General features: G+C 35.4%; 1 protein-coding gene across 2 annotated transcripts in view; it reads right to left on the bottom strand.

Annotated features, from left to right (window-relative positions):
- Positions 1 to 2359: 2359 nt before the first annotated feature.
- The window catches only part of ABCB7 (ATP binding cassette subfamily B member 7), a 202540-nt gene continuing 179900 nt past the window's right edge, over positions 2360 to 24999 (bottom strand). The window contains exon 16 of one of the 2 annotated variants that reach the window (XM_008703059.2): positions 2360 to 3601. In XM_008703059.2, the coding sequence (XP_008701281.2) occupies positions 3386 to 3601 (216 nt within the window). In that variant the 3' untranslated portion in view covers positions 2360 to 3385. Of the gene's footprint in view, positions 3602 to 20454; positions 20604 to 24999 lie in introns of those variants that run through there. The other variant, XM_040630520.1, reaches the window with a different exon arrangement.

Here is a 24999-nt window from a genome sequence, read left to right as displayed (position 1 = left end):
CAAATGCCAGAATCTTGCTATTCTTACTGATATTTAATAGGTTTCTTGAATCCATGTTTTTCTAATTGATACATGCCCTTTGGGCAATTTCTATAGAGATTTTAAATTATTGTTTTTAACAAATAATTTCAAACAGTAAAGTTGTTTTGCTGGAGAGAAGGTCTACCGAGCTCCTCACTTCAACCTTCTAGAAGTCTCAGCCCTCAATATATTTTTCAACTTAGCTTCTGAGTGGAAAAGTTCAGCAAAAAGAGAAATGGAGTAGGTGTCAAGAGCCAGGGTTTTCATTCCAAATTGGTCTCTAGCAAGACCAGTGATTTCTCCTGAAATTGTTTCTGAATGAGGAAATTACATTAAAGGCTTTTATATTCCTTCCAACTCTAAAAATCCTATGATTTTATGTAGTAGAAATGGAATAGAAACTAATCAGTGAAAAACATTGTTCTGTAGCTGTGTGCGAACAGGATATATGAAAACAATCCACTGTCTTTTTAAACCAAAACTGTTCCGACTTGTTTTTAATTAGAACAATTAATTCCAATTCTACTTAATCAAAATGCTAGTTTTGTATGCTTTGCAGTCAAGAAATTTCTCTACCCCAAAGGTTTCCTTCATAACCATTAGAACTGAAAAACTTGGGGCAATGGAAAGTTGCCTTTCACTGATTGGTCATCAGAAATATGACAGCTTAATGCTAAGTTAAAGCACTATAATTTACTACCATTTTACCCATATTATGAACTCTGCAAACAATTACTTTCTCTTTGAGGCAATTCCAAGTTTTCACCTTCTGCATAAGGCTCTAAAGCCATACCCCCAGAGTGTCTATTAATTATCTATACTTGATCTAAAAGTGTGAATGACAAAATATCAGTTCTCCCTATGCATTGCAGAAAAGAGTTCCTTCAATGGGCCATCCATTTCTAGTCACAAAGACATATTGTTTATTTAGTAATGATTATCTGCACAAATTGCTGTAACAATAAAACTGGCAAAGAGCCTCCCTTGCTGAGTCATTTTGTCTTAACTAATCAGTTTTAACCAGCTTATTTGACTTAATATTGTCATTTACTATATAGTTTACATTCAAAATCTATGTACTCAAAGCAGGGGGAAAAGGGACTTTCTATAATTTAAGAAAGCTCCCAAAACAAATATATTTAAAAGCTTTCAACTACTAATCTACAACAGAATATCCTATGACAAAGGTAGAAGGTATATATGAATTATAAATATACACTGGCAAAAGCTGCTACTCACTGACACATCCAGGAATTAGGAAGGATGACAGCAAGATGACAACATAAACAAAGTGATCCAGAAACAAGAATTCATATAATCTTTAAATATCTTATCCTTAAAGCAAAATTAATTAATTTGGGGGGGGGATGGAGGCAGAGAGAGAATCTTAAGCAGGTTCCATGCCCAGCTCAGAGCCCAATGCAGGGCTTGATCTCACGACCCTGAGATCATGACCTGAAATCAAGAGTTGAACGCTTAACAGACTGAGCCACGGAGGTGCCCCTTAAAACTTATTTTTAAACTAGCCATTTGTACAAACTGATCTTTGTCAACATCTAAGGAAAAAGGCAAAATATTTATCTTAAGGTATATAAAAGGTGCACATCCCTGTAGAGGAAAAGTAAATGCATACTTTGAGTTTGTCCAAATGCCTACACCTCTTTCTGATTCTCACAGCTGACCCTCAGACTTGAACTGTTGAAAAAACTTCCAAATGAACCTATCTGTTCATCACCAAGATATTTCTATTTTGAAAACCTTCAGGAAGGCATCAGTTTTTCTGATCACAAATTACTCTTGTTCCAACTTAATTTTTGTAAACTGGGCTCCCTTAGGAAGGAAATACACTATTTTTAAAATACAGGGATATAAGAAATAAAACACTATCATCTTGCTCCATTTTCAGAGCCCATATTCTAAAACTATAGCTTATTCATCCCAATCCATTAAAAAATATTTCAACATGGATTTAAAAATTTATACTTTATACCCTTTTATATGAATATGTAATATGGTAATGTAAAATTATGTTATAATAAATGCCCCTTTTCTTGACACTTTCGTCTGAGTCAATCATCCTAGGAAGCTTTTCTTTTGTCTATTATTTCACTGTATAGAACCATCTTAATATGATGAAGTTAAAAGAAAATATTTAAGACTTAATGGCCCCTACAATAACTGTGTTTTTTAGGTTATTCAAGTTTTTATTAGCTGAAAATACTGGTTAATGACCACATGATCCAATGGTTTAGAGACCACCTCTAATCATATGAAAAGAAAATAGCTTCTTTAAAAAGAAAAGAAGCTATTCAAGCTGGAAAAGAGAAGAGCTTCTAAGTGAACATATACCAACATTTTATTAACAGGTAAAACTTGATCATTTTGTTTGGGCTCTTCCTTGTTATGTCACATTTAAAGGAACTCATTAACTAAAAAAGGAAGGGAAGACCTAATAAATTCTGACGTGTCACTGATTAAAGTCCCAATCATCTAGAGTACATATACATAATATTCTATTTACCTCAAGGTCATTAATTTTTAAGTGGTTGCTGCTTTATATACAAGTGTTAGCATGTGCACACACATATATGTGCATGCATACATTCCATTTAGTTGTTTCTCTATGTAACGTCAGACAGCAAAAGCACTACAGTTAATATGGAAATAGAAGGGCAATTAACTTCCTAAGCATTTTAGATCATTCCCAGTATGACAACTGTCAAATTACATCAGGGTTTTAAGTGTTTAAAGGGAAAGGTATAAATTTTGGTCCCAAACAAGAGCAACAACTCATTTTGATGAAAAATAAAACTCCCACCACTAGAGATGCCGGTTAATGATGAAGAACATTCTACATATATACATGAGAATTAAGGTTTTTCTCCCAAAAGATAACAGTGGCAAAGACTTTAAAAATGAAAGTGTAGGATCTATCACTAAACTATGTCAGTGGAGAGGGAGAAGGAGAAACAATGAACAAACATTGTCTTTTTTTTTTAAATGGATACTTTTCATCTAAATTGTCAGCATAAAGGAGATTTTAAAAACTACTAAAATTTGTAATCCAATGTAATTCATCTGGTTATGGATATCAAATGGCTATCAGGCCCCAAAAATAGAAATGGAGCAAAGTGAAATAGTAACAAAAACTATGCTTTGGGCACAACGAAGACAGTCACAAGAAAATAATCTGGGGCTAAATACAGATATCACCTTAAATATTGTGAAAGATGTAAAACTCAAAATTCTTTTTCAAATAAATCTTATCTAAAAAAGGATTATAGAAAATGGGAATGTATGATTTTTTTAATAAAACAATTCTGCTTTAGTGCAAATGTGTCAAAAAAAAAATGTCTCGTGTAACTTAGCAGGAACAGTTTCCACAGCCTTTCACACTGTTGACAATTTCTTCTTGTAGTTTCTTCCTTTCCTCCTCTTTGGACACATTTTCTTTCTTTGCATCCCATGTGGGGTTATTATGGTTCTGCACACGGCTACTCTGTGTATGCCACATTTCTGAATAGATACTGCCAGGGTTTGCAAGCAAACCATGGTGGGTACCACGTTCAGCTATCTTACCCTAAAAAGCAAAAGCAAGAGAAACATAGAAAAAGGTCATATAACTAGCATAATAACTGAAAATACCTCTCCCAATTCCTCATCCATAGTACAAGTGCGAAAAATTGATGTGGGAATGCTTTCTTCACTGTTAAGCTATTAGTCCAGTGAATAAACAAAAAGTTATGAAATCCCATATACTGTAAACCATTTCATTTAAAAGAAATAAAATTTTAATGTTTTATTTTTAATTTTGTAGGGCAGAAAAGGAAGGTGAAAAATTTTAAAGGTGACTGTAATTGGTAAATATTTAATTAAAAGCACTGTTATTTATTACAGGGACTTAAAAATAATACCCTGAAATCCTTATGTATACTTTAAAATAAAAAAGATTTCTCCATGAAAAGCTTACTTCTTCCAGTAGCTATTTTTGTTAACAATGGATATTAAACTTAACATTTCAGATTTGGTATAGATTCCAAACTCTTATCTACAATTAATTTGTCTCTTGACAGCTACTGTTAAACATGGTGGGAGACAAAAGGAGTTTTGTCACTTTTACTGGTACTCCCAGCTATAGGACCTTTACAAATATACCCTTAAGCAAAACAACTAAAATTTATTCCCACAACTGAGTGGTTAATTTCAGACTCTTCTTTCATTGCCAGCTAGGCAGTTTAAAAGAGAACTATTCTGCTCCAGCTTTTTAAATTTCTCTGTATTGTGAAGAACATAGTTCTCAACCTTGGTATGTGTGGACCACTACATTGGCACAAAACTCCCCATGGATTACATGTTTTATATTTTTTGATTTGCCACTGTCAAAAACAAAATCCTCAGTGAAAACTTCATCAAAAGCTACTAGAAAAAATGGAATTATTTTTGTGGAAACACCAATGAAATAAATCACAAATAATTATCCTGTAGTAAAAATGTATAAAATATACTTTAAATTATTTATATTTGTACTAAATCACAAATGTATAGATCTTAAAAAGTTACATAAGATTAAAAAGCTTATAACAAAAAGGTCTTTTGTCTCCTCCTTCATGCCTATCTCCTTCCTATCCCCAAATTCATAGCTATTTCTTCTGGTATTTACACATACATATATGCATATATACATGTGTTATGAAATTCAGCTCTCCTATACTATCCCACATTACCACTGCTTCATTTTTACACTCTTCTAATAACACTGGTTATAGCACAAGTGCTGTTTAAGTTAATATTCAGTGTTTACCTTATTATGACCTGTTGAATCAAGTAGGTACTAGAATTTTATATATTTTTTCTTGTAAAATTTTTGGTTCTTCCTGGACTTAGTAATTGCCTTGTTTTTTCATTTTCTTAGTTTTATATGTCACTATTGGTAATTCTCTCTAAACCTTCTTCCAGAAATATAAAGCCCATCTGAATACTATTTTTCTCATAATCAATTATATTAGGTAATCTATTATTTAAATCTCCCATGAATACCTCCCCTTTGAGACATTCCTCTCACAACTCTTAAGGTTGTTTTATTTATCCTCAACTCTGAAATTTTGTGATAATGTGCTCTGGTGTGGGTGTGTTTTCCTTTCCATTCATCATACTGGGTACTTGGTACGTCCCTTCAATCTGGAAACTCATGCTTCTCCCAGTTTAGCAACTGCCACATTGGCTTTTTCTCACTTCATCCTCTAATTTTACACTATTTTTTTGCTAATTCATTTGAGAATGAGTTATAGACATTATTACATTTCACTCCTAAATATTTCATTAGCACATATCTCCTAAAAACAAGAATATTTTCATACTGACTAGAATACAAATATTATCACACCCAAGAAATTTATCTAACATATAGTCCATAGTCAGATTTTACCTACTGTTCCAATAATATATCCTTTATATACATATTTTTCCACCCAGAATCCAATTAGGATCAATACATTGAATTTATAAGTTTTTAAGTCCGTGTTGGATATGTGCGACACTGATATTTCTAACATATCCAAGTGCATTTTTTAAAGAATGCCATTTAAGTTGTTTTTGTTTAGTTCCTGATCATTAGATCCAGGCTAACCATTTTTGGTAGAAATACAATATAGGTGATGATGCACCCCACTGCATCAGATCAGGAGGTACACAATGTCAATTTACTCCACAATTAATATTAAGTCTGATCATTTGGTTAAGGGACTGTACCAGATTTCTCTATTTTAACGATACTTTTTTTCTTTTTGAAATTAATAAGTAATCTATGGGTTACATTTTCAAACTGTGTAAATATTCCATTACCCCATAATTTTTTTCACCATATGGTTTTAGCAACCAATGATGATCCTTACCTGCAGTCATTATTACAATGGAAGTTGCAAAATATGATTTTCTAAATTTATCATTCCTTCTACAAAGTTGTTAGTTGGCATTCTTCTTAAAGAAGAGCTTTCCCTGTCCCATACTTTTGTATTGTTGTGAAATTATAGGTTAGTTTTTTATTGAACAAGTTGTAATTCTTAAGTATCTTTTTTTTTTTGACATTCGAATTATCCCACATTGGGCCAGTGGGAGCCCACACAAAATGGTTCTTGTGTCTTTGTGATAGGTATTCATTAGTTTTCTCACCCCAGATACTGAATTGTCATTTATTCAAAGAATTTTGGTTCCTTTTAGTGAGGAACAGTACTTAGTGCTCAAAATCTATGTGCTAGTTATACTTATTACTACTAGGATTTCACTGTTTCTAGGCCTTTTCAGTGAAAAGTTAGGAACTTCTTTATCATCTTGAATTCATACTGATAATTCTGTCCCAATATAACATCACAAGGTCGCTCCTCTTCTTCTTGCATTCCACTATTTTTATCTTTCTTCTCCCAAGTAAGACCACTGTTTTACAACATCGACATATTTATTCATATGCTCACTCTTAAAATATACAAAAAACAATTTCAAATAGGCTACTTCCATACTACTACTAACAACAAAATTAGGTTCAAATTTTGTTTATTTTTGTCCTTACATTCCACTAAGGGTAAATAATCAGAGTAATGTGTTCAACAGTTACTTGGATTGTTTTTCTTCTGCATGTTTGTTATCAATTTGTTATGCAGTTAGTTTCACTTCTTTCTGTTTGTAATCACTTTTTGCTTTTCTCCATCCTTGCTGATTTTCAAAATTTTAAATATATAAAAACATTACCATGGTTCAAAAGTAAAAATAATATAAAAAAGGAGCTAAGATGGTAGAGTAGGAGGACTGTAGGCTTGCTGCATCCCTCAAACACAGCTAGATAAATATCAACTCATTCTGAATACCCAAGAAATAGATCTGAGGACTGACAGAACAAACTGCACAACTAGAGGGAGAGAGGAGGCCACATCGTGGAAGATAGGAGATGCGGAGACCTGTTTGGGGGAGAAATGGATCATGGGTGCTGAAGAGGGGAAGGAGCCCAGATTGCAGAGGGAGGCAAGAGAGAGAGGAGCATAGAGGGGATCACACAATGAAAACACTTCCCAAACCCGTTAACTGAGAAAACGAGGGGATGACTTTCAGGAGTGTTTTCAACTAGGAGAGCTCAAAGACTGTAGTTTTGGAGGTCCCTGGCATGGCTGATATAGAACCCTGAGGGTGCTGCAGTTCTCCTGTAGAAAAGGCAGGAAGGTAAACCGGGGTCAGATGGCATGATCTGAGGATCTCCTGAGACACACTGGGAGAGATGGATCCCCCTTTTTGGAGGGCATCTGAGAGATGTCATTGCTTCTCTGGGGACAAAGGAGCCAGTGGGCAACATTTCCGTCCCCAACCTCTAAGAATACATGCAGAGACACCTGATGAGGACAGCGAAACTAGACACTGGCTGCTTAGTGAGCTCTGCTCCAAATTCCACACTCCTGAGCTCTGGTGAGACTGCCCTTCTGGGTCAAACCTGCACCACCCCCAGACCAGCACAGGTCCCCAGCACACCAGGTCTGGAAATTTAGAATTTTAAAACTCAGCCAGCTTGGCTAGGGAAGAGCCCAAAGTTCACAATGCACTGCAATAGGCAGGCAAGCAACCTGGACACAGACAGTGAGAAAACAATGATCTAAAAAACACTTAGGGTACATGAAGGCACTTTATTTGCTCCTCTGGGAGTGCTTTTCTGCCATCAGTGAGCATGAACTCCTCTCTCAGGGGACAAAGGAACTGGCTGGTGCCACTTTCCTCCATTGGACTTCAGCATAAACTAACTTCAGTAAATAGAAGAGTGCCAACACAGGCTGCTTAATTGCTTACACCAACTCTGCCCCTCTGCGTTCAACTGGTATTGCTTCTCTCAGGCAAGTGTGCCTGAGAACCAGCACAGCAGGCTCCTCCCCCAGACCAGGACACACCCCCAAAGGCACCATGTCTACTGACTACAGGCTTCTGCAAAGCTTCAGTTCTAATGGAAATGGCACCAGGTCTCTTTAAACAAGCAGGTAAGAGCACAACTAGTTAAAATTCGCCACACTCTGGCCAAGGTCCAGAAACTACTCACTGCAGGCAAGGAGAAACTCTGCAGAGTACTGATCTGAGGGATAGAACAGCCACAACACAGCAGCAGAGTGCACACAGCAGACACCAGAGACACTTCCTGAAGCGACAGACCCTGGACATTATATGACCTCCTCTTCATAAAGTCATTACTCTCAAGAGCAGGAAATATAACAGGATTTCCTAACACAGAGAAGAAAGCAGATACCTAGACAAAATGTCTAGACTGAGGATTCATCACAAAAGAAATAACAAGGTCATGGACAGGAATCTAAACAAAATACATGTAAGTAACATGCCTGACCCAGAAATTAAAGCAACAATCATAAGGATACTAGCTGGGCTTGAGAAAAGCATAGAACAGACCAGGGAAACCCTTAACACAGAGATAAAAGAGTTTAAAAACAATCATGCCAAAATGAAAAGTGCAATAACAGATTCAAAACTGACTGGATACAATGACCACTTGGAAGAAAGAAGAAAAGAAAACAAATAAATGATATAGAAGATACAATTACGGAAAATAAGGAAGCTCATAAAAAGGGGGGAAAATCTAGGACCATGAAAGTAGACTTAAGGAACTCAGCGACTCCATGAAACATAATTATATTTGTATCACAGGAGTCCCAGAAGAAGAGAGAAAAGGAGTCAGAAGGTTAATTCGAGGAAATTAAGCTGATAAATTACCTAATCTGGGGAAGGAAACAGACTTCCAAGTCCAGGAGGCATACAGAACTCCCATCAAAATCAACAAAAGCAGGCCCAAATCAAGACATACTGTAAATTTACAAAAAACAGAGATATAGAAAAAATCCTAAAAGTAGCAAGATAAAAGGAGTACCTAAGTTAAGAGGGAAGACAAATTATATCAGCAGCAGACCTGTCCACAACAACTTAGCAGGATGGAAGAAAGAGGCATGATATTCAATGTGCTGAATGGGAAAAATATGCAGGTAAGAATAAATACTCTATCCAGCAAGGCTGTCATTCAGAATAGAAGGAGAGATAAAGAGTTTCCCAGACAAACAGAAAATAAAGGATTTCATGTCCATTAAACCGGCCCTGCAAGAAATATTAAAGGGGACTCTTTACATGGGAAAGAAAGACCAAAACTGACAAAGCCTAGAAAGCAACACAGAAAATCTCCAGAAACAATGACAAAACAAGTAACAGGATGGCACTGAATTCATATCTAACAATAATTACTCTGAATGTAAATGGACTAAATGCTCCAATCAAAAGATATATGGTGTCAGACTGGATAAAAAAAAAAAAAAAACAAGACCCACATCTATGCTGCCTATAAGACTCATGTTAGACCTAAAGACACCTGCAGATTCAAAGCAAGACGATGGAGAAGTCTTTACCATGCAAATGGATGTCAAAAAAAGCCAGAGTAGCAATACTTATAACAGACAAACTAGACTTACCAAAGACTATAACAAGAGATGACGAAGGGCATTATATAATAAAAAAGAGGGTCTATCCAGTAAGAAGATCTCCCCCACCTTGGGAACATTCAAACACATAAAACAATTATTAAAAACCATAAAGGAACTCATTGAAAATAATACAAAAAGAGTAGGGCATGCTTGTAACAAAGGACAGATCATCTAAGCAGAAAATCAACAAGGACACAATGGCTTTGAATGATACACTGGAGCAGATGGATTTAAAAGATAGATTCAGAACATTTCATCGTAATACACATTCTTTTCATTCTTCAGAACAGATTACATACTGGTCACAAATAAAGCCTCAACAAGAGCAAAAAGAATGAAATCATACCATGCATACTTTCTAACCACAATGCTATGAAACTTGAAACCAACCACAAGATAAAATTTGAGAAAAATCACATATACATGGAAAGTAAATAACATGCTACTAAACAATGAATGAGTCAACCAAAGAATAAAAGAAATTAGGAAAAAACACAGAAATAAACAAAAATGAAAACACGACAATCCATAACATTTGGGATGCAGCAAAAGCAGTCATAAGAGGGAGTATACAGCAATACATGCCTACCTCAAGTAGAAATATTTCGAATATGCAACCTAAACCAACACATAAAGGAGCTAGAAAAAGAACAGTGATGAGCATTGGGTGTAATACGCAACTAATGAATCATTGAACATTACATCAAAAACTAACGATGTTGGCTAACTGAATTTAAATTACAAAATGAAAAAAAAAAAGAAAAAGAACAAATGAAGGCTAATGCCAGCAGAAGAAGTGAAATAATAAGATTAGAGCAGATATAAATAATATAGAAATCAAAAAACCAATAGATCAATGAAACCAGAAGCTGGTTCTCCAAAAAAATTAGTAAAATTGATAACCCCCAGGCCAGACTTATAAAAAAGAAAAGAGAAAGGACCCAAATAAATAAAATCACGAATGATAGAGGAGAACTCACAAACAATATCACAAAAATACAAATAATATCATGAAAAATTATATGCCGACAAACTGAGTAATCTGGAAGAAATGGATAAATTGCTAGAAACATATCAACTACCATAATTGAAACAGGAAGAAACAGACACCTTGAACAGACTGATAACCAGTGAAGAAATGGAATCGGTAATTAAAAATCTACCAACAAACAAAATTCCAGGGCCAGATGGCTTCACAGGGGAATTCTATCAAATCTTTAAAGAAGAGTTAATACCTATTCTTCTTAATAGAAACAGAAGGAAAACTTCCAAATTCATTCTACGAGGCCCTCATTATTCTGATTTCAAAATCAAAGGCTCCACTAAAAAACAGAATATAGGCCAGTATCCCTGATGGACATGCATGCAAAAATTCTCAACAAAATACTAGCAAATCAAGTACAACAGTACAGGAAAAGAATCATTCACCACGATCACATGGGATTTATTCCTGTGTTATAGAAATGGTTCAATATTTGCAAATCAATGTGATACACCACATTAATAAAAAAAAGGATAAGAACCATATGATTCTCTCAATAGATGCAGAAAAAGCATTTGACGACATACAGCATCCATTCTTGATTAAAAACCCTCAACAATGGAGGGACTGAGGGAACATACCTCAACATCATAAGGGCCATATATGAAAGACCCACAGTTAATATCATCCTCAATGGCATAAAGCTGAGTGCTTTTCATCTACCATCAGGAACAAGACACGACAGTCCATTCTCACCACTTTTATTTAATATAGTATTGGAAATCCTAGCCTCAGCAATCAGACAACAAAAAGAAATAAAAGGCATCCAAATCGGCAAAGAAGAAGTCAAACTTTCACTATTTGCAGATTACATGATACTCTATATAGAAAATACAATAGACGCCGCCAAAAAATTGCTAGAATGCATACACGCATTCTGTCCAGTTGCAGGATCCAAAATCAACATATAGAAATCTGTTGCATTTCCATGAGAGACTATGGACTATGAGAAACAAACTGAGGGCCTCAGAGGGGAGGGGGGTGGGGGAATGGGATAGACCGGTGATGGGTAGTAAGGAGGGCACGTATTGCATGGTGCACTGGGTGTTATACACAACTAATGAATCAACGAGCCTTACATCGGAAACCGGGGATGTACTGTATGGTGACTAACATAATATAATAAAAAATCATTAAAAAAAAAAAGAAATCTGTTGCATTTCTATACACCTATAATGAAGCAGCAGAAAGAAAAATCAAGAAATCGATCCCATTTACGATTGTACCCAAAACCATAACATATCTAAGAATAAACCTAACCAAAGAGGTAAAAGATCTGTACTATGAAAACTTAGAAAACACCAATGAAGGAAATTGAAGATGACACAAAGAAAGGGAAAAACATTCCATGCTCATGGATTGGAAGAACAAATATTGCTGAAAATGTCTATAGTACCCAAAGCAATCTATACATTTAATGAAATCCTTATCAAAATACCAACAGCATTTTTCACAGAGGTAGAACAAATAACCTTAAAATTTCTATAGAACCACAAAAGACCCCAAAATACCAAAGCAACTTTGAAAAAGAAAAAGCTGGAGGCATCACAATTCTGGACTTCAAGTTATTTGTGGTACAGAACAGTATAGTACTGGCACAAAAACAGACACATAGATTAATGGAACAGAACAGAGAACCCAGAAATGGACCCACAAATATATAGTCAACTAATGTTCAACAACACAGCAAAGAATATCCAAAAGGGACAGTCTCATCAAGAAATGGTGTTGGAAAAACTGGACAGCAACATGCAATAGAATGAAACCGGACCACTTTCTTACACTATACACAAAAATAAATTCAAAATGGATGAAAGACCTAAATGTGTGACAGGAAACCACCAAAATCGAAGAGAAGAAAACAGGCAGTAACCTCTCTGACATCAGCCATAGCAACTTCTTACTTGGTAAATCTCCAGAAGCAAGGAAAACAAAAGCAATAATAAATTACTGGGACGTTTCCTGCCACTTTACTGAATCCCTATATGAGTTGTAGCAATTTTGGGGTGGAGTCTTTTGGGTTTTCCACATAAAGTATCATGTCATCTGCACAGAGTGAGACTTCGACTTCTTTGCCATTTTGGATGTCTTTTATTTCGTTGTGTTGTCTGACTGCTGAGGCTAGGACTTCTAGTATTATGTTCAACAGCACTGGTGATAGTGGACATCCCTGCTGTGTTCCTGACCTTAGGGGAAAAGTTCTCAGTTCTTCCCCATTGAGAATGACCTTTGCTGTGGATTTTTCATAGATGGCTTTTATGATATTGAGGTATGTTCCCTCTATCCCTACACTGTGAAGAGTTTTAATCAAGAAAGGATGCTGTCCTTTGTCAAATGCTTTTTCTGCATCTATTGAAAGGATCATATGGTTCTTGTCCTTTCTTTTATTAATGTAGTGTATCACATTAATTGATTTGTGGATGTTGAACCACCTTGTGGCCCAGAAATAAATCCCATTTAATCCTGGTGAATAATCCTTTTAATGTACTGTTGGATCCTATTGGCTAGTATTTTGGTGAGAATTTTGGCCTCCATGTTCATCAGGGACATTGGTCTGTAATTCTCCTTTTTGGTGGGGTGTTTGTATGGTTTGGGGATCAAGGTAATGCTGGACTCACAGAAAGAGTTTGGAAGTTTTCCTTCCATTTCAATTTCTTGAAACAGCTTCAGACAAATAGGTATTAATTCTTCTTCAAATGTTGGGTAGAATTCCCCTGGGAAGCCATCTGGCCCTGGGCTCTTGTTTGTTCAGAGATTCTTGAATACTGCTTCAATCTCCTTGCTGGTTATGGGTCTGTTCAGGTTTTCTATTTCTTCCTGGTTCAGATATGGTAGTTTATAAGACTGTAGGAATGAATCCATTTCTTCCAGATTGCCTAATTTGTTGTCATATTCAGTAAAGTGGCAGAATATAAAATCGATGCACAGACATCAGTTGTATTTCTATACACTAACAATGTAACTGAAGAAAGAGAAATTATAGAGTCAACCCCATTTACAGTTGCACCCAAAACCATAAGATACCTAGGAATAAATCTAACCAAAGAGGCAAACGATCTGGAAACTATAGAATACTCATGAAAAAAATTAAAGACACAAAGAAATGGAAAAAACAGAATGCTCATGGACTGGAAGAACAAATGTTGTTAAAAAAAAAATCCATGCTACCTAGAGCAATCTACACATTCAATGCAATCCCTATCAAAATACCATCAACTTTTTTTCACAGAACTAGAATAAATAATCCTAAAATTTGTATGAAACCAGAAAAGACCCTGAAAAGCCAAAGGAATGTTGAAAAAGAAGACCAAAGCTGGTGGCATCACAATTCTGGACTTCAAGCTCTATTACAAAACTGCAATCATCAAGACAGTATGGTACTGGCACAAAAACAGATACATAGATCAACTGAACAGAACAGAGAACCCAGAAATGGATCCTCAACTCTACGGTCAACTAATCTTCAACAAAGCAGGAAAGAATATACAATGGAAAATAGGCAGTCTCTTCAACAAATGGTGTTGGGAAAAATGGACAGCCACATGCAGAAGAATGAAACTGGACCATTTCCTTACACCATACACAAAAATAGACACAAAATGGATGAAAGAGCTAACTGTGAGACAGGAATCCATCAAAATCCTTGAGAAGAACACAGGCAGCAACCTCCTCAACCTCGGCCACAGCAACTTCTTGCTAGACATGTCTCCAAAGGCAGGGGAAACAAAGGCAAAAATGAACTACTGGGACATCATCAAGATAGAAAGCTTTTGCACAGCAAAGGAAACAGTCAACAAAACCAAAAGACAACTGACAGAATAGGAAAAGATATTTGCAAATAACATATCAGATAAAGGGCTAGTATACAAAATCTATAAAGAACTTATCAAACTCACCCAAAGAACAAATAATCAAATCAAGAAATGGGCAGAAGACATGAACAGACATTTCTCCAAAGAAGACATCCAAATGGCAACAGACACATGAAAAAGCGCTCAACATCACTAGGCATCAGGGAAATACAAAAGAAAACCACAATGAGGTAATACCTCTAACCAGCCTGAATGGCTAAAATTAACAGGTCAGGAAATGTAGATGTTGGTGAGGATGTGGAGAAATGGGAAACCTCCTACACTGTTGGTGGAAATGCAAGCTGGTGCAGCCACTCTGGAAAACAGTATGGAGGTTCCTCAAGAAGTTGAAAATAGAGGGGCGCCTGGGTGTCTCAGTCGTTAAGCGTCTGCCTTCAGCTCAGGGCGTGATCCCAGAGTCCTGGGATCAAGCCCCGCATCGGGCTTCCTGCTCCCCTGGGAGCCTGCTTCTCCCTCTCCCACTCCCCCTGCTTGTGTTCCCTCTCTCGCTGGCTCGCTCCGTCAAATAAATAAATAAAATCTAAAAACAAAAGAAGTTGAAAATAGAGCTATCCTATGACCTAGTGATTGTACAGGTAGGTATTTATTCAAAGGATACAAACATAGTGATTTGAAGGGGCACATGCTCCCCAATGTTCAGAGCAGCAATGTCCACAATAGCTAAACTATGGAGAGAGTCCAGATGTCCACTGACAGATGAATGGATAAAGAAGATGTGGTATACACACACACACACACACACACACACACACACACACTGGAATATTGCACAGCCAAAAAAAATGAAATCTTGCCATTTGCAACAATGTGGATGGAACTAGAGGGTATTATGCTAAGCAAAGCAAGTCAATCAAAGAAAAACAATTATCATATGATCTCACTGGTATATGGCCTTTAAGAAAACAAAACAGAGGATCATAGGGGAAGAGAAGAAAAAATAAAACAAGACGAAACCAGGAAGGGAGATGAACCATAGGAGACTGTTAATTTTAGGAAACACACTGAGGTTTGCTGGAGGGGTAGGGGAATGAGGTAACTGGGTGATGGACACTGGGGAGGGTATGTGTTGTAATGAGCACTGTGTATTATATAATGAAGCACAGACCTGTACCCCTGAAACAAATAATACAGTGTATGTTAAAAAATAAAGGAATAAATAAACTATTAGGACTTTTGAAGATAAAAAGCTTCTACACAGTGAAGGAAACAACTGACAAGACTAAAAGGCAACCTCCAAAATGGGAGAATACAAAATGTATTTGTAAATGACATATCTGATAAAGGGTTAGTATCCAAAATCTATAAAGAACTTATCAAAGTCAACACCCAAAATATAATCCAGTTAAAAAATGGGCAGAAGACGTGAATAGACATTTTTCCAGAGAAGATATCCAAATGGCTAACAGGCCCATGAAAAGATGCTCAACATCTTTCATCATCATGGAAAAACACATCAAAACCATGGTGATGTACCATCTCACACTTCTCAGGATGGCTAAAATTAACACAAGAAACAATAGGCGTTGACGAGGATGTGGATGGAGAAGGGGGAACACTCTTATACTGTTGGTAGGAATGCAAACTGGTGCAGCCATTCTGGAAAACAGCAGGAAGGTTCCTCAAAAAGTTAAAAAGAGAATGACCCTACAATCCAGCATTTCCACTCTAAGTATTTACTGAAAGGATACAAAAATACAGATTCAAAGGTGTACATGCACCCCGATGTTTAAGGCAGCAGTATCAACAATAGCCAAACTATGATAAAAGCCCAAATGCCCACTGACTGATGAATGGATTACGAAGATGTGATATACACATGCGCGCGTGCACACACACACACAGGAATATTACCCGGCCATCAAAAATAATGAAATCATGCCATTTGCAAGGATGTGGATGGAGCTAGAGAGTATTATGGTAAGTGAAATAAGTTAGAGAAAGACAAATACCATATGATTTCACTCACATGGAGAATTTAAGATAGAAAGCAGATGAACATGGCGGGGAAAGAGACAAATCATAAAACAGACTCTTAACTATAGAGAACAAACTGAGAGATGCTGGAGGGGAGGTGGGTTGGGGGATGGGTTAAATGGATGATGGGTATTAAGGAGGGCACTTGTGATGAGTACTGGGTGCTGTGATGAATCACTAAATTCTACCCCTGAAACTAATATCACACACTATGTTAACTGGAATTTAAAAACCTGAAGTACAATGTACTGTATCGTGACTAACATAATAAAAAATTATTATAAAAAATAAAAACCTGAAATACAAAAAAATAAGATAAAAAAAAGTATAATCAGGAAAGTCATGTTCCCTTTCCTATCTCTTCTACCTTCTTCTCTCCCCACCCCATAAGCAGCCAATTTCTTTGGTTTCTAGCTTATGATTCCTGAGTTTGCTGTTGTTGTTTTCTCTTTTGCTAAGAGTTCTTTTTATTTGGAATTGAAACACAGAAAAGTCTTTAGTATATTTTATGTTAATCAAACTATTAAACACTGTTCTGAGTTGCCCCAGTATAGTAATAATTAATATCCATGCTCATACCTCTGAGCCAATGAAAGACTGTGAATCATCAAATATTAAATTCTTTCCAGCTCATTTAGAGTATTTTTTGTAATTTTTTATTGAAATATAATTGACATATAATGTTATATTACTTTCAGGTGTATGGCATAGTGATTAGACAACTGTATACACTATTCAGTGCTGGGCACAGTAATATAGTCACCATCTGTCACCATAAGGCATTATTTATAGTATTACTGACTATATTACTTATGCCGTACTTTTCATCTCTGTGACTTATTTATTTTATAGGTGGAAGTCTGTTCCTCCGAATTAATTTGAGAACAAACCGGTAGTTGCCAGAGGAAGATGGATGAGAGAATGGGCAAAATGAAGTGGATTAAGAGGTACAAACTCTCTGAGTTTCTTTTCACAGAAATAAGTAAATATTACATATTCCTTTTTTCCCATCCTCCTTGCAAATAGCAGCATACAATAGACTGTGAATTGTTCTTTATTTAATTTAACAACGTATCTGGAACTCATGCCATATAATGCTCCCTTTACTTATTTTTTTAAACAGCATTTATCCTTATTTTAGAAATGCTTTATTTTCCATGACCTGTGATGGTATTAATTATATAAGTTGCCTTATGCTCTTTGCATTGTCTACATTTTCTACTGAGTTCCCTTTTTTCTGCTTAAGAGGTCTTCCTTTATTATTCACTGACAGTTAAAAATGGAGCATTAGAAAGCTGACTGGAAACTACATGCATGGGAATGGGATTTTCAACTATGGGGTTTCACTGAAGGATGATCATATGGATAACATGTCATTTTGCTGGGGTCTCCAAATACAAATATCTTTTTTTTTCTGGGGCTACTTGTGTTTTCTGCAGAGAATTCTTCAATTATCTCCTGATAAAGGAAGGAGCAGTGGTAGTAGAAATAAATGGTTAGCAAGGTTCTTGGAGCCAGTGGCAGAAGAGGGTCTATTGTCTTCTTTTTTTGTGTGTTTTGATTTCTAGTTAATCTTTCCCATCTTTGTTCACGTGCTTGATAGTCTTCTGTGTAGAGCCTCTGTGACTCAATTTCCTGACAAGTCAACTTACAGCCTTTCCCAAGGCTGGGAAGCAATAATCACCAGGTTGTGGGGGCAAGGAAAGGCCTTGAGAATTCTATTTCTTATGTAGATGTAACAATAATACTACAAGGCACTGCTGACAGAACACATGAGGTCACATAAGTTTCACCAGAAAATGAAAGCCTCTGATCTTCATAATCAAGCATATACAGAATCATCAAATTATAAACATAAAGATGTTTTAGATACGTGTGCTATAAATATTAATAAATTAGCTCCAATTATAATCCAAACTTCAAGTGACAATGTTGTGATATAACCATAAATACTGTCAACCTCATGGCATGAGACAAGAGAGCACAAACTTCTTCAAGTACTTTTACCATTTTATATTTGTAAGAAAAGACTATCAGCATGCCTGCATACAAAGGAAAGGTTAGTAACAAAGCACCAATGGCAGATTTTATTTCAGATTCTTTCTTTTTAATTTCTTCCCTCCAAGTTTTTATTTAAATTCCAGTTAGTTAACACATAGTGTAATGTTAGTTACAGGTGTAGAATTTAGTGATTTATCAGTACATGTAACACCCAGTGCTTATCACAACTGCCCTCTTTTGAATATCAATTGGATAATAAAGTATATTTACAACATTTCACATTTAAGGCATTCTGGTATATAATCATACTGAAAAAATTAGTTTATTTTCTAATGAATGTAAGTACTTATGAAAAAAACCAACAGAAAGAACTAGGGTTGCTCAAGTACACACAGGTAAGACTATATAACTATATATATGTATATATACATACACATACACACCACAGAAATCAATAGCTTATACGAAATTTTAGTGGTGTGAAAAATTCTCTCTCAATAACTCAATATAGAAAGTACAAGGGGGGGGGTAAACAGAAGGGGGAATGAACCATGACAGACTATGGACTCTGGGAAACAAACTGAGGGCTTCAGAGGGGAGCGGGGTGGGGGAGTGGGATAGACTGGTGATGGGTAGTAAGGAGGGCACGTATTGCATGGTGCACTGGGTGTTATACGCAAGTAATGAATCATGGAACTTTACATCAAAAACTAGGGATGTACTGTATGGTGACTAACATAATAAAATAAAAAAATATTATTAAAAAAAAAAGAAAGTACATGAGAATGCTTTTTTCTCTCTCAACATCCAGTATTTAGGGTTTCAAAATTATAAAGAACTCAAGGTTTATTTATTAGAAGGGGAACATAATCATAGAAAATGCTGAATGGAAGGTGAAAAATTGAACAATGTTAGAAGTAACCAAGTACTAGGATGTGGGAAAATATATCCTTACAAAGAGTGGAGAAGAGGAAAATTATCACAATTTTTAAATCCACCAATCACTATAGGGTATTCTGAGTTGATCAGAACATTTAGATCATGTACTCTTACAGTAAATCCCTCAGAAGGGATAAAGCAGGCTATCCATTTTCTTACTTTCCCCAGGAGGAAAAAAATGAAAATAATCATGTTTGCAAATGACTATTTTATGGTAACTTTCTTTTAGACATCAAAGGTATGTGCAGGTATTAGAAAAAAATAAAAATACAAAATACAAAAATGATAATGAGTAATGATTCTGTACAGAGCAAAACTCAATGCAAAAAAATTATTTTATATATACACTCTCTAAAACCTGATTCTATCATTATGAGGCTTTAATGCTTTCCTGATATAAGTTTGCTTTTAATACTTCAATGAAAGAAAAATGCCTTTGTTTTCCTATCAAAAGCAAGTAAAAATGGAGTCCTATCAAGATTCAATCTCTTTAAAGAACACAAATTCTGCATTTTTCTTTAGAAACAACATTTAAGTTGTTAGAGACAATTTTCAATGTTCTTCACGTACTAAACTTTGCTTTTAAATTGAACTGCAACTAAGATACAGTGTTATATTGGTTTCAGGTTTAAAATACAATTATTCAACAATTCTATACATTTCCCAGGGCTCATCAAGTTAAGTATATTCTTATTCCCTTTTATCTGTTTCACCCATCCCCCCACACATCACCACTCTGAAAACCACCAGTTTGTTCTCTGTATTTAAAGGATCTATTTCTTGTGTCCCTTTTTTTTTTGTTCATTTGGATTGTTTCTTCAATTCCACACAAGTGAAATAGTATGGTATTCATCTTTCTCTGACTGATATCACTCATCATTATACCCTCTAGGTTCATGCATGTTGCTGCAAATGGCAAGATGAATTTCATTTTTTTATGGCCAGGTAATAGTTTTCCTTATCCATTCAACTATGGATGGACACTTGAGATGCTTCCATATCTTGGCTATTGTAAATAATGCTGTAATAAACATAGGGGTGCATATAGCTTTTCAAGTTAGCAGTTTCATTTTCTTTAGGTAAATACCCAGTAGTGGAATTACCTATTTTCAAATTTTTGAAGAACCTCCATATTGTTTTCCACAGTGGTTGCACCAATTTGCATTCCCAGCAACAGTGCATGAGGGTTCCTTTTTCTCTGTATCATCGTCAACGTTTCTTATTTCTTGTGTGTGTTTGATTTTAGCCATTCTGAAAGGTATAAAGTGATATCTCATTGTGGTTTTAATTTGCATTTCCCTGATGATTAGTTATGGTGAGCATCTTTTCATGAGTCTGTTGGCCATCTATATGGCTTCTCTGGAAAATGTCTATTCATGTCCTCTGCCCATTTTTTAATCCGATTATTTGTTTTTTGGGTGTTGACTAGTATAAGTTTTTTTATATATTTTGGGTATTAAGCCCTTATCAAATATATCATTTTACAAATATCTTCTCCCATTCAGTAGGCTGCCTTGTAGTTCTGTTGATGGTTTCTGTCATTATGCAAAAGCGTTTTACTTTGCTGTACTGACAGCAGTCTAATTTTGCCTTTGTCTCCCTTGCCTGAAAAGACTTGCCTAAAAAAAAAAAAGTTTCTATGCCCCATGTCAAAGAAATTATTGCCTATGTTTTCTTCTAAGTCTCACATTTAGGTCTTTAATCCATTCTGAGTTTATTTTTCTGTATAAGAAAGTGGTCTGGTTTCATTCATTTGCATGTAGCTGTTTAGTTTTCCTGGCACCATTTGTTGAAAGAGACTCTTTCTTCATTGTATATTCTTGCCTCCTCTGTCATAGATTAACTGACCATATAAGTGTGGGTTCATTCCTAGACTCTCTATTCACTTCCATTGATCTATGTGTCTATTTTTGTGCAAGTACCATACTTACTACAGCTTTGTAATGTACCTTGAAATCAGGGATTGTGATACATCCTGCTTTGTTCTTCTTTTTTAAGATTGCTTTGGCTATTTGAGGTCTTTTGTGGTTCCATTCAAATTTTAAAATAACTTGTTACAGTTCTGAGAAACATGCTGTTAGTATTTTGACAGGGATTACGCTGAATCTGTATAGACTGCTTTGGGTAGTACAGACTCTTCACCAATATTAATTCTTCTAATTCATGAATAAGAAATATCTTTGCATTTGTGTCATCTACAATTTCTTTCATCAATACTTTATAGTTTCCGTGGTACAGAACTCTCATCTCCTTAAGTTTATTCCTAGGTATTTTATTAATTTTGGTGCAAGTGTAAATGGGATTGTTTTCTTAATTTCTCTTTCTGCTACTTCATTATTAGTGTGTAGAAATGTGAAAAATTTCTGTACAATAATCTTGTAACCTGTGACTTCACTGAATTCATTTCTGTGAAAAATTTTACTTCCTTACCAGTTTGGATCCCTTTTATTTCTTTTTCTTGTCTGACTACTGTAGCTAGGATTCCTAGTACTCTATTAAATAAAAGTGAGAGTTGACACTCTGGTCTTGCTCCTGTTCTTAAGAGGAAAATCTGTTTTTCACCACTGAGTATGATGTGAGCTGTGGGTTTTCCATATATGGCCTGATGATGTTGAGGTATGTTTGCTTTAAACCTACTTTGTTGAAAATTTTTATCATCAATGGATGTTGTACTTTGCAAATGATTTTCCTGCATCTGTTGAGAATATCATATGGTTTTGTTCCTTTCTCTTATTGATATGACCTATTATAATAATTGATTTACAAATATTGAATCACCTTGCATCCTGGGAATAAGTCCCACCTGACTGTGGTGAATGATTTTTTTAAATGTATTGCTGGATTTGGTTTGCTGATATTTTGTTGAGGATTTTTGCATCAATATTCATCAGAGATATTGGCCTGTAGTTTGGTTTTTTTGTAGTGTCTTTATGTGGGTTTGGTATCAGGGTAATGCTGGCCTCATAAAATGAATTTGGAAGCTTCCCTTCCTCTTCTATTTCTTGGAATAGTTTGAGAAGAATAGGTATTAACTTTTATTCAAATGTTTGGCAGAATTCACCTGTGAAGCTGTCTGGTCCTGGACTTTTGTTTGTTGGGAGTTTTTTGATTACTGATTCAATATCACTGCTAGTAACTGGTTTGTTCGAATTTTATATTATGTCCTCATTTGGTTTTGGAAGGTTATATATTTCTATAAATTTATCCGTTTCTTCTAGTTGTCCAAATTGTTGGCATAGTATTCTCCTATCATCTTTTGTATTTCAGAGTTCTCGGCCATTATTTCTTCTCCATTTCTGACTTTGAGTCCTTTCTCTCTCTCTCTCTCTCTCTCTCTCTCGGTAAGTCTGGCTAAAGGTATATCAATTTTATTGATCTTTTCAAATAACTAGCTCCTGGTTTCATTGATCTATTTTGTATTTTTAGTCCCTATTTCATTTATTTTTGCTCTAATTTTTATTACTTTCTTCCTTCTACTGGCTTTGGCCTTTTTTTGTTTTTTCTTTTCTAGCCCCTTCAGGTGTAAGGTTAGGTTGTTTATTCGAGATTTTTATTCTTTCTTGAGATAGGCCTATATTGGTCTAATCTTCCACCTTAGAACACTTTTTGCTGCATCTTAATGAATTAGAACCATTGTGTTTTCATTTTCGTTTGTCTCCATGTATTTTTTGATTTCTTCTTTGATTCTTTGTTGATCCATTGGTTGTTCAGTAGCATGTTGCTAAGCTTTCAAGTGTTAGTGTTTTTTTCCATATTTTTCTCACAATTAATTTTAGTTTTATATCGTTTTGTTTGGGAAAGATGCTTGATGTGGTTTCATCTTCTTAAATTCACAGAGACTTGTTTTTGCCCTAACATGTGATCTATTCTGGAGAATGCTCTATGTGCACTTGAAAATAAGTATATCCTGCTGTTTTTTGATAGAATGTTCTGAATATATGTGATGTTAATTTCATCTGGTCCAATATGTCATTCAAAGTTACTGTTTCCTTCATTTTCTGTATAGATGATGTACCCATTAATGTAAATGGGGTGTTAAAGTCAATTATTATTGTTGTATTAATTTCTTCTTTTATGTCTGTTAACACATGATTTATGTTTTTGGGTGTTCCCGTGTTGGGTGCACAAATATTTACAACTATTTTATCTTCTTGCTGGATTTTTCCCATTATCATCATGTAGCATCCTCGTCTCTTGTTACAATCTTTGTTTTAAAGCATGTTTTGTGCAACAGAAGTATTGCTCTCCTGGCTTTCTCTTCACTTCCATTTACATGGTAAATGTTTGTGTCCTTCCTTTCAATCTCCATGCGTCTTTAGGTCTAAACTGAGTCTCAAATAGGTAGCACTTAGATGGAGCTTGTATTTTTTATCCATTCCATCATCCTACGTGTATTTTTTCCTCCTATGTGTTTTAATTGGAGTACTTAGTCCATTGGTATTCAAAGTAATTAATGATAGGTATGTAATTATTGCCATTTTGTAACTTGTTTTATGGCTGTTTCTGTAGTTCTCTTTTTTCCCCCATTGTCCCCTTTCCCTTGTGATTTGATGGCTCTCTTCAGTGTTATGCTTGGATTACTTTCTCTTTACTTTTTGTGTATCTACCATAGGTTTTTGATTTGTAGTTACCATTAGGTTCATATATAATATTTTATGCATATAGCAGTCTATATTAGGTTGAGGGTCAGTTAACTTTGAAGTCATTTATAAAGTAGTAAAATTGTACTTCCCCCACATTTTACATATCATACTTTACATCCTTTTATTTTGTGAATCTCTTATTTTTATAGATATAATTTATTGTTTTTCCACTTTAACCTCCATACTGGTTTTATAAGTGATTAATACACTACTTTTATTATATGTTTGCATTTACCTGTGAAATTTTTTCCTTTTATAATTTTCTTACTCCTAATTATGGCCTTTCTTGAAGGCTGGTGTAATCATGATGAACCCCTTGAACTTTAATTTGCCTGGAAAACTCTTTATCTCTCCTTGTATTCTGAAGATAGCCTTACTGTGTAGAGTATTCTTGGTTACAGGTTATTTTTCTGTCAGTAGTCTGAATATACCATGCCACTCCCTTCTAGCCTACAAAGTTTCAGCTGAAAAATCAGGTGAAAATCTTATGGGATTTTCCCTCGTATGTAACTGTTTTTTCTCTTGCTGCTTTTAACATTCTCTATCACTACTTTTTCGCCATTTTAGTTATTATGTGTTTTAGTGTGGACCTCTTGGGTTGATTTTGTTGTGGGTTCTGTGTGCCTCCAGAATCTGGATGTCTCTTTCCCTCCCCAGGTTAGGGAAGTTTTCAGCTATTATTTCTTCAAATAAATTTTCTGCACCCTTCTCTTTCCTCCTTCTGGGATTGTTATAATGTGAATGTTATAATCCTTAATGATGTCCCTGGGTTACCTTAATTTATTCTTATTTTTTATTGTTTTTCTCTTTTAGTTGTTCAGCTTGATTTCTCTTTATTACTGTCTTCTAGTTCACTGATCCATTCTTCTGTCTCCTCTAATCTGCCACTGATTCCCTCTAATGTATTCTTTTTAAAAAAGATTTTGACAGAGAGAGAGGGATGGAGGGAAGTAGGGAGAGGGAGAGGGAGAGGGAGAGGGAGAGGGAGAGGGAGAGGGAGAGGG

This window comes from Ursus maritimus (assembly GCF_017311325.1).
Source record: "Ursus maritimus isolate PB19 chromosome X unlocalized genomic scaffold, ASM1731132v1 scaffold_X1, whole genome shotgun sequence".
NCBI lineage: Eukaryota > Metazoa > Chordata > Mammalia > Carnivora > Ursidae > Ursus > Ursus maritimus.
Note: the sequence above shows the minus strand (reverse complement) of the source record. Positions and strands in the feature narration are given on the sequence as shown.